Source organism: Colossoma macropomum, unplaced genomic scaffold, assembly GCF_904425465.1.
Source record: "Colossoma macropomum unplaced genomic scaffold, Colossoma_macropomum, whole genome shotgun sequence".
Taxonomy (NCBI): Eukaryota; Metazoa; Chordata; class Actinopteri; order Characiformes; family Serrasalmidae; genus Colossoma; species Colossoma macropomum.
In genome coordinates this window covers 14,144,650-14,157,664 of record NW_023494784.1, presented here as the reverse complement: position 1 = coordinate 14,157,664, position 13,015 = coordinate 14,144,650, and the positions used below count along the sequence as shown (strand labels likewise).

General features: G+C 38.1%; 2 protein-coding genes across 2 annotated transcripts; both read right to left on the bottom strand.

The window, feature by feature from the left end:
- Positions 1-1,922: 1,922 nt before the first annotated feature.
- On the bottom strand, positions 1,923-3,261 carry mid1ip1a (MID1 interacting protein 1a). Its single transcript, XM_036569574.1, has one exon. The coding sequence runs from the start codon at positions 3,144-3,146 to the stop codon at positions 2,691-2,693; it is 456 nt and encodes a 151-aa protein (XP_036425467.1). The 5' UTR covers positions 3,147-3,261; the 3' UTR covers positions 1,923-2,690.
- A 3,089-nt stretch (positions 3,262-6,350) lies between these two features.
- Positions 6,351-12,305, bottom strand: otc (ornithine carbamoyltransferase). The gene is made up of 10 exons (XM_036569467.1): positions 12,115-12,305; positions 11,800-11,938; positions 11,584-11,665; positions 11,262-11,349; positions 10,955-11,108; positions 10,747-10,869; positions 10,330-10,383; positions 9,869-10,018; positions 6,638-6,775; positions 6,351-6,547 (listed from the first exon to the last, which is right to left on the bottom strand). The coding sequence occupies exons 1-10, from the start codon at positions 12,183-12,185 to the stop codon at positions 6,488-6,490; spliced, it is 1,059 nt and encodes a 352-aa protein (XP_036425360.1). The 5' UTR covers positions 12,186-12,305; the 3' UTR covers positions 6,351-6,487.
- Between the last annotated feature and the right edge of the window lie 710 nt (positions 12,306-13,015).

Here is a 13,015-nt window from a genome sequence, read left to right as displayed (position 1 = left end):
TTTCATAAAACAAAATGTAAAAATGACTTTTTTATGATGGAATTGAACAAATTGATCAAATTCTAGAGATTCATACTGTTCTGGAATACCAGAATCTAGGCTCAAATGCAAACTTATCATAACAGTTTAATTGACTTTGATCGTCCTTCTGTAGTTAACCAATGACTACATAGAGTTGAGGTAAAATGATTGTACTGTAGGCCTATGTCATGCTACAGGATAAAGGCTGTGTGTAAGATACAGCGGTGTATCCCCACTCAGGAAGCCTCCTTTTTCTTCACACCCCAGGGGCACACTGGTCATTGATTTGACCAGGCTATAGTCTGCACTATTTCTAGTTCCACCTATAAGTCCTGGTTTCCAGCAAAAAAGCTTCGTATCCTGGAAAAAATTACAGTGGTGCACAGGAGTGTTATCTTGCATGTAACATTAATGTAGCAATATTCACATTTTGACTATATGACGTATTTCTGATTAATTAGTGGAAAAAAGTACAAACCAAGAGCAAACCATTTCATCTTTGGAACATTTTTGTTTAAAGCAGATTGTGATGGAAGCAGTTTTTTGGCATTTCCACCTAAGGCAAAACCACCTAAGAGCTTGTCTAAATTGTTTAAGGTGAACTTTAAAATTATGTCCACATGATATAATGACAGGTCTATAGAGAAGGGCAGTCGTATGATGGCCCCCTGCTATTTGTGTTCACAATGTTAGTTAACAATGAATTGCAGGTGATACATACTACAGGTTTTACAACATAACCTGCTGTGCCTCTCCCATTTAGTTATATTTGACTTTATGTTAGTATTTAAATGTATTTTAAGCTTAACAGGTATAAGACTCAGTAAAATAATCTGCAGTTGTATTGTTTTCATAGCTACTGTATGTACATGATAAAATTACACTGTGACTGTGTAATCTGCACTTTTCCTTCCTTATTGGTATGTCCTCAAAGTGACAGTGTTCAGTAGATTTTCAGGTCATGGGCTGGAGGACACAGGAACAAGTTGGGAAAGCACGATTTAGAGTAATAAGATGCACCCTTTGAACCTATGTGAGATATTGGATTGCCGAGATAAAGTTATGGTCTGCCAGGAGTATAGACATGGTATGGCCAGTGTTAGTGGCTAATGCAAGTAGGAATTTGATGAAAACATTATGCAAATGTTAGCATTTGCTAAATTATAGGACTATGGCTAGGTGACCTATACACATTCAGCCTCAAAAAGAGTTATACAGCACTTATTTCTTAGTCTTGGCATTTAAATAAGCACTGTGGATCTGACATAACATGCTAGTTGAAGGGCAACCTGTAAGATTTCATTTTGATTTTCCTCAATATCAGATGAACCAGACTATTACCAAAGAGTAGTATTTGACAAGATCAACATTGTGTTTGTTGAGATCATAATTATCAATACTTAATCATATGATACATGATACAAAAGAGCTATATATCTATCTTTATCTGAAATTCCATTTTGTCTTTGATGCAAACACAACAGACTCTTAAGTTTCGTTCTTTGTCATCATCTTCCAGGCCTAAAATGCAACCTGCTGTATTTTTTGCTTTCGGTCTCCAGTCTTGTCTTCAGTATGTGAAATGCATGTTCTATTAGGTGTTTGACCTGACCACAACAGATTATGCTTTGGTTCATGGACAATTTAATTTTCCACCTCTGCTTTCACACATCTTTAAGACTACACACTGAACTGAACATCTACACCTACACTCTGATCTGCTGGATAATCACTGATTCTGGAGTTATTCTTCAGGAATGTCCTGTCATCAACTACAGACATATCAGGTAATATGCATTTGATGGATCACCAATGGTTTCTTTCACCAAAAAGTGATTTTACTTGCTAGTTTTTTGTCTTTACTGCCTTGACCTATACAAGAGTCAATAACTACACAGATATAATTTACAAAAGGTTTTATTTTGCTACAAAATTATTTCCAATATAAAACATAAGAACAACAGCTTTGGACAAACAACAAAACTGGCAACAAAAGTACTAAGACAAAAGAATCTCAAGAAGCTCTTCATAACTTCCACATATTGTGAACTTCTCAGAGCATTCCACGTCAATGATTCACCGGTAGTTTCGCGTCAGTGGTAGAGAACGTACCCAAGCCTTCTCTATAAAACTAGCCATCTGCATACATGAGCAACAAACTAATAAATAGGCTACGTTAAATTCCAAAGTTTTCAGTACACTTTAAAGAGTATGTCAGAGAGTGCCAGCATCACAAGACCAGAGCAGTCTTCTGCTCACTCTCTGCATTAGCAAAGTACACTTTAGAACAAAACACAACAGCTCTCACGTACAAAGTACATGCACATCATCTGAGCTTTAAACGGTCGAAACAGAGGTAAAAACGGAATCTGTGTAATTAGGCTATGCGGTACGACATGTGACAGCATAAGGGCTTTTCATCAGTAGCAAAATCAATGCCGACAGAAATACTTTCCAGCTCTCAAACAGTCTCTTCTTCTTGTGTTGAACAACGTTTAGAGTTTTCAGTCTCTAGTAAAAGATCAAGTCAGGCGCAGCTCGGCAAAGACGTCCGTTCTACGTAAGCGCTGGTAGATCAAGAACTAAATCAGACAGGCGTTAAGATTTGCTCTTGCTACGCATGCGCAGAACACACCGAGAAAGAAGTTCTCTTTCGGACATGCACCATCTCACTGGCCCCAGCCCGCGATGCCGATCTCCTGCTTGTAGCGGTTTGTCAGGTTGTTTGCTTGGCTGGTGAGTTTGGCAAGCACACCGTGCAGCCCCTTCAGGTGGTATTGCAGCAGCTGCTCCAGGTCCGTGCCATCCTCGCCCTCGGGCTCCGTGTTAGCAGCGTTAACAGCGGTATTAGCCGCTCTTTCTTTTCGTCGCTGGTCTTCACGCACTACGCCCCACTCGATTTCGTTGCGGATGGACTTGAGCTGGGTGTAGTAGGTGTACATGTCCGCCTCTGCATCCCGCAGGTACCTCCCCGGCTCCGCATCGCGCTGCTCTAGCGGCACGTCCCGCAGTAGGCTGGGCACCATCACCGTCTGGTCCATGTTGTTCACGGCGCCAATGAAGCGGTTCATGGCTGTGAACAGAGAGTTCTTCTGGCTGTGAAGCAGCTCGGGCATCTGCATCATAGTGCCAGGAGAAGCTTAACTAAGATTAAGTGTTAAATATGTAGATGACTTAGTTGGAAGTCCTTGGAGTCCAGTGCCTCTTCTGGTGCACTCAGCTTTCTTTCCTGGTACCTCCACCTTCTGCTCTAGCCTTTTATTAGCCTTTTTTTCTCCGCCCATATTCCGACAAGCCCCGTCTCCTGTGCTGGGATAGGCTTGTAGTTCACACTTAGAAGCTCAGCTTTCTTGTTGGTGTAGTTTTCTTACATACTCTATACATTAGTATGCATTGGACATCCGATGAAACCACTGATTAAAGTAATTTCTCACAAAATAATTTCAAAACCACTCAATTTCTATAATGAAATTAAATGTTCTTTGTACAAATGTGTTTGAGTTTCAAGTTCAAAGAAGTACAACGGGGTACAACTACAATGTACTTAAATTTAATATCATTAAAGTATAAATATAATATAAAATATAAATATAAAATGTTTTATCTGTTTTTGAAAACTAATTGACGCTGTAACCAGGGCTGCTCAGTGTGGGACACACGGGCCCAACTGGCCTAAGAGGACATTCGATTTGGCCTGCCAGAAAGTTAACCTAAAATGAAAGGACAAACATTTTTTATGCTCTTTTATGCTACCTAGAACTTATTTTTGAATTAATTTCACACCAAAAAATATAATGTTATACAGTTCATTAAAAAATATACACTTTCTTCGTGTTCCTGGTTTACCCCGGCACAGGAAGCGGGGCTGTTCGGAATACGGGTGGGGAAAAAACTGCCCGTTTGCGTGATTGAGGGCGTGAAACCTGTTGGTCCGGGTTGTCTGGTCCGAGAGTGCTACCGGATTCCAGATACTAAAAAAAAAAACACTACAGACCAACATGTTCCACACAGTCCGACAGAGACAAGATTTATTGAAACTATGAAGACAGTTTTGCAATTACTTCCGAAGATTCTTGGCTAGCATGCGTAGCACAGACTGACTGCCACAGATTCTTATTATATTCTATCATTAAAAAATTCACCTCTTAAGTTATTTATTCTGAACCACGTTTGTGTGCATTCAACTTTCAGCGTGCACACGGTGAACTTTTACTCATAAATCAAGATTTTGGACTAATTCACTGTGCACCAATAAATACGTTCTTCTTTGTCTATATTTGACCCTTTCACGCTTATTTGGAACAACACCTTTCGTGATTTTCATGTTTCATTAAAGCATTTCTTCATTACAGACATGCTGAATTGATGAGCTGTAAGGGCGAGGCCGAGAGGAGTGCGGGAGGCTCATGAATATACATACAATGAGCTGTGGCACCACAGTCCGCCAGTCCACTCTGACCAATCCAAGCCTCTGGTCTCGTGTCTAAGGGGGGGCTAAAGTTTTCAGTCCAGGCAGATTCAACAGTGAAGAGCGAACTGGAGTAACCTCTGAAGTAGCTCGAGCTTTGTTTATCTTTTCTCTTTTTTTCCTCATATGTTGCAAAGCAATTTAAGGTTGTAACATATTTAGTTCTATTGTAGCTTAAACAAAAATGTGTGTGTATCTTATAGCTTGTAAAGCACCTGTCAGCTTAAAATAGCGTGTGTGTGACTTCAGGCTTATCAGTTTATAAGAAACAAATAATCAATTGTATGTTTAACTACTTAAATACATAGAGAGATAAAATAAGTACATATACAAGAGATTCTACAGTTCTTTTTAGAGCATTCAAAATGACTTTTTACGCTAACTTTTGAACAGTTAATGAAACTAGCTAGCTGATAGTAACATAGCACAAAATAATATAGAAGTGTTTGGGACTGTGGCCTATAGATCAAAATCATAAATTTAAGCTGCAAGAGAAAAGCGGTTTCATATTTTAATAATTCTCAGTTTCATAACATAAAAGACCTTCATTCAATGTCCAGGCTCACAACTAGAATTAATATCCAAGAGCCTGAGAGTATCTTTCACGTAACAGAGATTGAATGTGAGGTGAGAGGTGTCAATAAGAGCTTCGGTACTCTTTTGGACACTTTTTATTAAAGATTATCTTTTTGCCATCTTCCTTCTCTGTGTATTTCTGTGTACATATTTAGTTTATTTGAGTTAACCTGTGGCCAGACAGTTTATTTCATTAAAGTAATTTGAAAGTTGTAGGTACTTTGACACTACAGCTGAGTGCCCCCCACACTTACAGGCTGGTTGCTATTACTGTAAACAATGTTTAAAGTACATTAAGTCAGGCCATGGTTTACTTGGTTTCAGTCTAAACACATACTGAAACCTTCTGGAATTAGGAGAATGATACAAACCTGCTCTACTACTTAATGTCTTGCTCTAGCATTTTCTACCACTCCCTCTTTCTCTCTCTATCTTTAGAATCTATCTATGTTAGATTCATGACATGTTCTTAAACCACAGTTTGTACCTGTGTGCTCTTGAGTGTGTGTAGATTCTGTTCTTACCTAAGAACAAATTCCAAATAATAAACCATCGGTCAATGTCAGAATCTTCAAAAAACTGCGCAAGTGGGTTTTAAGAAATTTCTTCTTAAGAACGGTTGGTGAATGAGGCCCATTCTTCATATCACACAATTTAAAAGACAAAATTCTTGTTTTCATACAATAATAAATATGATCAAATTGTAGGGACTTTTGGCTGAACTGAAAAAATCTTCCGAGTTTGATTATATCACTATGCACCAGTTACCAGGGAAAATATTATTAACCAATACTGTTGGTTTCACCTTCTCCCTCCCACTAACCACCTAACACCAAGCAAAACATTCAGCTAGCTGAGAGACTCTCCCTAATATTATGATTTACTTGAAAATACCACTATGGAAGGAAAACACAATGATTCCATATTCCTGTTATACTTGCACTCCTTTCTTTCCAGTTTACCTATAGCACCCCTTGCTGGCTAAAGAGGGAATTAAGAAGGGGTGTGGGAAGAAATTTCTTCTTAAAACCCACTTTTCACAATGATTCTGACATTCACCAGTGTTTTCTTATTTGAGATTTGTTTTTAGGTAAGAACAGAATCTACGCACACTCGAGCACAAAGGTGCGAACAATTCTGCAGCTTAAGAACACCTTATGATTTTGATGTACACTTTTTCTTAGGACCTTTCTCAAGAAGAAATTTAAGAAACACCTTAGGAAGACATTGGTGAATGAGACCCAATGTTTTGTCCAAAATAAATTAATGAACATGAAAACTGAACTTTTTCCATTTTCAAATATTTTATTTTGGATTTGCAGCCTTAAATACTGAAGTTGTCTGACACAAAACACAACTCAAATTTAAAACATACTGCAAACATGCCTTTTTTTTTTTTTTGTCAAAGTATATTCTGAAATGTTACAGTTTTAGTTGGGGGATTTGAGGCCTGTAATCAGTCAAGATACATACCATCAGCCCCTGAAAAGGAAAGAGAGAATTAGATAGTGATGTTTAAAATACATTTGCATGTACACACATGCACACTTACTCATGCACATATTCACTTACCATGATGGTCCATTTGCGGTTCTCAGCCTCTGTGAACACCAGAGAGCGTGGTGAATAGAAAACCTCATCGTTCACTTCCTCTGATTTCCGTGGAAGACAGTGCAGGAAAGTCCAGTCTGAAGCAGCCACACTTCCTGTCTGAGAACCAATCATACAGCAGGGAAGACTCAATAGTCTATAAATTCAGTACCTCAGTAATTCCAATAATAATCACTGAATTACTCAATTGAGTAAAAAATCTCAATTGAGTAATTACTCAAATTTTCATCTCAATCTATCAATGAAGAAACGTTGGAGTCAGTGTTATAGCACTTGAGCCCGGTCTTGGTCTTGACCATTAACTAGCAGCCTCAGTCTCGCCTCTGTCTTGGCATCAGTGGGCCTCGGTCTCATTACGGGGTAAGGTGGACTCAGAAATTGTTGTCAAGTCACAGCTGACCAACATAACACAATGAGTTGTTAACGTACATCCAACTAACAACTATTTCGCAAAACCGTCACAGCTCATTGAGAATACAGAAGAATACAGAGAACTAATAAATAAATATTAGGTATGTATACAGTATATTGTTTATATTTTTACCTATGGGGCTGCATGTTAGGTCATTTGAGACAGTATAATTTAGGAAAACTTTAAATCACAGACTTTAGCACATTTCAAACTATATTTGATCAGGTAACACACCCAACTATTATTTTAGATGTAATATTTCAGTGGTAACTGTGTTTAGCTTAGATACTAGCCATAGCTGAAATTAGGCCTAGATTTCATAAGGTACAAACTAAATAAACTAATAGCAATCAGAGGTGCATACAAGCTCGCTATCAGGATTCGATAGCCCTAAAATCTAATGAACTAGCACATAACCTTGGTGTACTAATAGACTCGGATCTCAGTTTTAGCAATCAAGTCAAGCGTTTTGTCACCTTAAAATCATCAACAAGATTAGAGATTTTCTGACTAAACCAGACCTGGAGAAACTCATCCACACCTTTATTTCTAGCAATATTGAACTTGTCTCCTAACTGGACTCCCAAAATAGACAATCACAACAGCTTTAGATGATACAAAATGCAGCTGCCGGAGTCTCACTAGCATTAAAAGAAGAGAACACATCACCACATTTTTAAATCCTTACACTGGCTACGAGTAAGTTACAGAAAAGTGTTTAAGGTACTATTACTGGTTTATAAATTGCTTAATGGTGCAGGAGCAGCATATTTATCTGATATGCTGCAGCAATATGAGCTGAGCACAATTAGTCAGCTAGTCCTGCCTAAGGTAAAAAGAGCAGCATTTAGACACTTTTCAAATCTGGGCTTAAAACATTCCTATTTGACCTGTTGACTCTACAGCACTTCTCTCTAACTGCTCTTTTTCATTCTAATGTAATTTCTAATTTGATTTTTAATTTTAAAGATTCTTCTCTTTTAAAATGTATTGTTTTAATAATTTTTAATCACATTTTAATTTCTATTTTCCTTTATTTCGGTACTTTTTAAATCATAATTTGAATTATCTTTGTATTTCATCATTTGTAAAGCATTTTGTATGACCACAGTGTATGAGAGGTGCTATATAAATACACTTGCCTTGCCTAAAGGTTTGCTACCCCAGGTAATGGCTGATGGATATTTTCTGCCTTCACTTCTCTGTACTCCTCTATTGCTCCTTTCAGTCGTTCCTCACTATAGTTGTCATTCTTACATTTTTTTTCTTGTTCTATATGGTATTCTGAGTTCATCCCTTGCTAAGCTTTCCCTGTTTTTTTTTCACCTGTGCTTTCTCTTCTGCAATACATACAAACTTTTAGTTGGACCTGTTAATTGCTGTTATTGCTTAGCACTGTAATGCTTTAATTACATTTAGTGTGTGAAAAAGTAAAATATCAAAAAGAAAAAAAGTAAAACAATATTTTCAAGAGCCAAAGCATCTGATTTGTCTCTTGGTTGTCTCTTTATACCACGTGGTCCATATATGAATTACACATCAATTGTTCTTAATTTGGTCATATCAGTTTATTTTTTACTGTAAAAGCAGATCTTTAACACAGTCCCACATTATCTATAATGTAGTAAAATTTGGGACAACTTAAAAATGATTGTAACCAGTATTTTACCTTTATTTTGTTATTTATGTAACATATAAAGGAAATATGACTCCTAATATGACTACTATAAATTTAATTAAACATTACCCTTTCTACAGCTTTGATTTTCTATACAAAGCTGGTTCACTATAAGACTACATAGCGCATACCTAGGCAATTAAACCCTAAGAAGCCTCTTCTGGAAAAAGTTAAATTCTCAGACATATTATTCTCTGTTACACAACGTTTATAGCCAGGGCCTTGGTTTCCTGCTTCCTAATCATCAATTCCAGAAGTTTGACTGGAATAAGTTTTGTTCACAATGTTGCTCTTAAAATAATCTTATATATCGATTTTCTTAGTTAAGTGATATTGCTGTTAAAACCAAGCTTTTCTGCATTTATATGTGTTGTATTTATGGTAGTGGTACCATTTTATCAAACTGGCTAAAGAGAGGAAAGCTGAGGGGCTCAAACATCTCTTGAGAGCAGATTGGAATGTTATTATTATTATGTTTTCATTGAATAATAAAAATGGATGTAGTTTATTAAAGAAGAAAGAAAAAAGAGTAACCTTGTTATTGCTTCCAGTTACAATGCAAAGTTTCAAAGGCTATAATATAATGAATACTATAATATAACCTTCTTTAGTTATATCTTATTTAATTACATATAATTATATATAATTCATATTCTGTAAAATTGTGACCTGGTTTCGGTCACAGTCATCCCTGGTCTCCTTCCTGACTCGCACACAACTAGTATGTCTTGGTCTTGGCTCGGACTTGATTTGTCCCAGTCTCAGTCTTAACTCAGTATCGGCTCCAACAGTCTTGACTACAAGACTAGCTGGACTTAGCTGGAGTTTGTCAAAATGGAAAGTCAAAACAAGAAAAAAACTACGTTGCATTGTTTTTTTTCCCCAACAAATGTAATGAGACCCTTAAGAAAACCACCAAATACAACTCTCTCCAGCATTTTCAATTAGATAAGCTGATCTTATTAGTGTTTTCAAGAAGAAAAAATGTTACAATACCATGTCTAAACCTGCCCATTAGTCCACCTGTAAATGCACTGCACACTTATAGAATTTCCTGGCCTACAAAACAGAACTGAAGATGTATCACAGCAGACTCATATACCTGCATAGTGATCTGGTAGCCTTGGAAATCCTTAATCCTCTTCCTCTTCTCCTCCTCCTGGCCCATGCTGACCCATGTGTCTGTCACCAGCACATTACTGCCCTGGGCTGCCTCCAAAGGCTCTGAGAACAACTGCAAATCTGTACCAAACTACACACATATAACATTAAAACAAATAATATTAATTTGTTCATGCATGCCATACAAACTTGATATACTTGATTGCTACTCTCAAAATCTGGAAACTTCTTTCCAAAAATTTTTTACCTTTCTACCTTCAGAAAGTAAGTAATACTACAAAATATAGATCATAGGAGATTCTCTGTGAAGTAGTTTATTTCCAGTGTATTTCCACTGGTCGGATGGGCTGAAATTGTAGGTGTAACAGGGGTTTGGAAATTCAAAAATATTATGTCAAAAATAATTTTTCCGTTGTGAAAATCAAACCCCTTCAATCTCACCTGCTTGAAGAGATGCTGGGCCTCCCGAGTGATGGTAGCATCTGGTTCATAACCCTGAGGAGATGTTTTTAAGAAGTTTAGCTTTATTTTAAGATTGTGTTTTATAAAAAAATGCCTTGTTTTCTCTCATTTTCATATCAATGCATTAGGAACATAACCTTGTATCTCCAAAACTTCACAATTACATTATACTAATTTATTTCATACCTTATAATTTATACCAAGTTATTTTGGTCCATTAATCATGAAATTTTGACACAGTGTAAAGGGCAGGTGGCACTTTTAAATTATGGAAAAAAATAATCCAGAGGAAATGGAGACACAAGGTTCTGACAGCAATGACATGTGAGTGCACACACATTTTTATCATGTTTTTGGAAGTAAACACTCAACATTTTAGTCAGGTTATGGGCAGACCTTGGGCATGGCTATTCTCAGATTGACACCCAGCTTGGGCAGTGACATCATGAAGGAGTGAAGCACATTGTTGCCATCACCTATCCAAGCCACTGTGAGGCCCTTCAAAGAGCCATAGTGCTCCTGTAAGAAAGCACAAAAAGGATGAGGATCCTATGTGGCATATATATATATGTGTGTGTGTGTGTGTTTGTGTGTATGTGCGTACATTTAGTGTAAGCAGGTCAGCCAGTATCTGTATAGGGTGGTAAAGTTCAGACAGGCCGTTGATGATTGGTATAGATGCTTCCTTATCCAGCTCCTCCAGAGTAGAGTGATTGTACACCCGGGCTAACACAATATCAGTCAGACCAGAGAGCACTCTGCAACACGCACACAAATCCATTTTCCACTGCAATGTGTATAAACGCATTGTAGAAGAAAGTATTCACTATAGTAAATGTCTTGTGTAGGCCAATGTGTTTGAAAGCATATGTGTCATTCATTTGAATATACGTATGAGTTAATGTTCAGACCTGGCTGTGTCTTTTGTGCTCTCATTGATTCCCAGGTGAATGTCCTGAGGGGTGAGAAAACATGGATGTCCTCCCAACAGAGAGAACCCTGAACAGTCAAAGAGAAAACAGAGAGAAAGAGAAAACAGAGAGAGAGAGAGAGAGAGAGAGGGAGAGAGAGAGAGAGAGAGAGACTATGTGGCAATTTTTTGTGTCCTGCGTCAGTTTTTTCTCAGTATTCAATCTGCTCAGTGACCGTGGTGCCAGCTCCCCATTCATTTGCATATGGTCACCCATACACACTCATACACATACACACTACATCTCTCTCATGCATTTGCACCTGTTTCAGTGGACATGCGAGTCCTCGTGCTCCTCTTCTCAAATATCATGGCGACAGATTTACCTTGAAGAAGGGAGAGATACTAAAAACACAAAAAAGAATAAAAAATTTATGTAGTGTTCTGTCAATCATAGATTTGTATATGTGATGAACTGGTATAGCGCACATGGACAAAGCGACAGGCACAAGTGTAGTGTAATGACATTAGGCTGGTACTTCTCCCTGGAGCTTGATTCGGTGTTTCAGGTCCGCAGACACCCACAGGATGTGTTTGATCTCGTCTGGGTTGAAATCTTTCAGCGTTAGAAAACTGCGCCCCTTCAAATGGACAGACCCTAAACATCCTCTCCCCACCCTGATGCCATGAAAACGAGTTATATCGTCAGTAAAAGTTCGCATGAGGCTCACAAACTTGTGTAAAATTCAGCCAAGCCACGCGTGCAGCAACGTTAGCTAGTCAGGCTAAATCAACGCAGAAGACTTTAACAGCTGCAAGCTGCAAAGCAGTTTTGGCATTTTTCTAACACTTACCTAAAATTCTTCAACTGGTTATACTGGACTGTTTTAAGACTATGACGAAATGTATTCCTTAGAGTGAACATGGTGCTGGTAACTCAATGTTTATAGCACAGAGTGGGCAAAATCAAAACTCTCCATGCAGATTTCTATCGCCCTGTTCTCCGCGTGGAGTGTCGTCAGCCAGAGGCGGGGCACCTTGACGGCTCGAGCTCATTTTCTATCCAAAACACGCCCACTGGCTTACTGTGAACCTCAACCCTCTCCACGTACAGAGCCTGAATCATGAGAAGAGCCTGACTGCAGAGCCGCAGACACTTGTGTGTGTGTGTGTGTCTGTGTGTGTGCGTGCGTATGTTTTTTTTTTTTTTTGGGGTCCAATTAGTTTGACAGCCTCTGATAGCATTTGTACTTGTACTGAGATCGAAACCAAAGTTTATATCTTTTTAAAGTGCAAAGCTGTTGCGAACCGTTCAGAACTTAAACAAGAACGAGCCCTTTAGCCTTTTACCAAGCCGATTACTTACTGTGCCAGTAGGGCCAGTGCCCAGAGGTCTCTGACTGTCAGGGGCCTCAGTGGCCTACAGACCCTGACGCAGCTAAAAGACTAAAGACAATTCACAGCATATGTACAAGTAGTTTTGATTCTATCCAATAGATAACCCTTTAGGGTAGCATTCATATGGCTACATAACACCTACATAAGCCTTTCATGATAACTTATGTAGCCAGTATTTGATAATTTATACAGACATTTACAAAGGCTTAAACCAACAAGCATTAATTGTCATAACATTTGCTGGTGAAATGATATAAAATTGACAAATGCAGCCTTTAACTGATTCCTGTTGGAAGCCGTTGTAAATGTTTAGATATACATGCAGGATGGGGGAGTAGTTAAGTAGCGCACTACTTT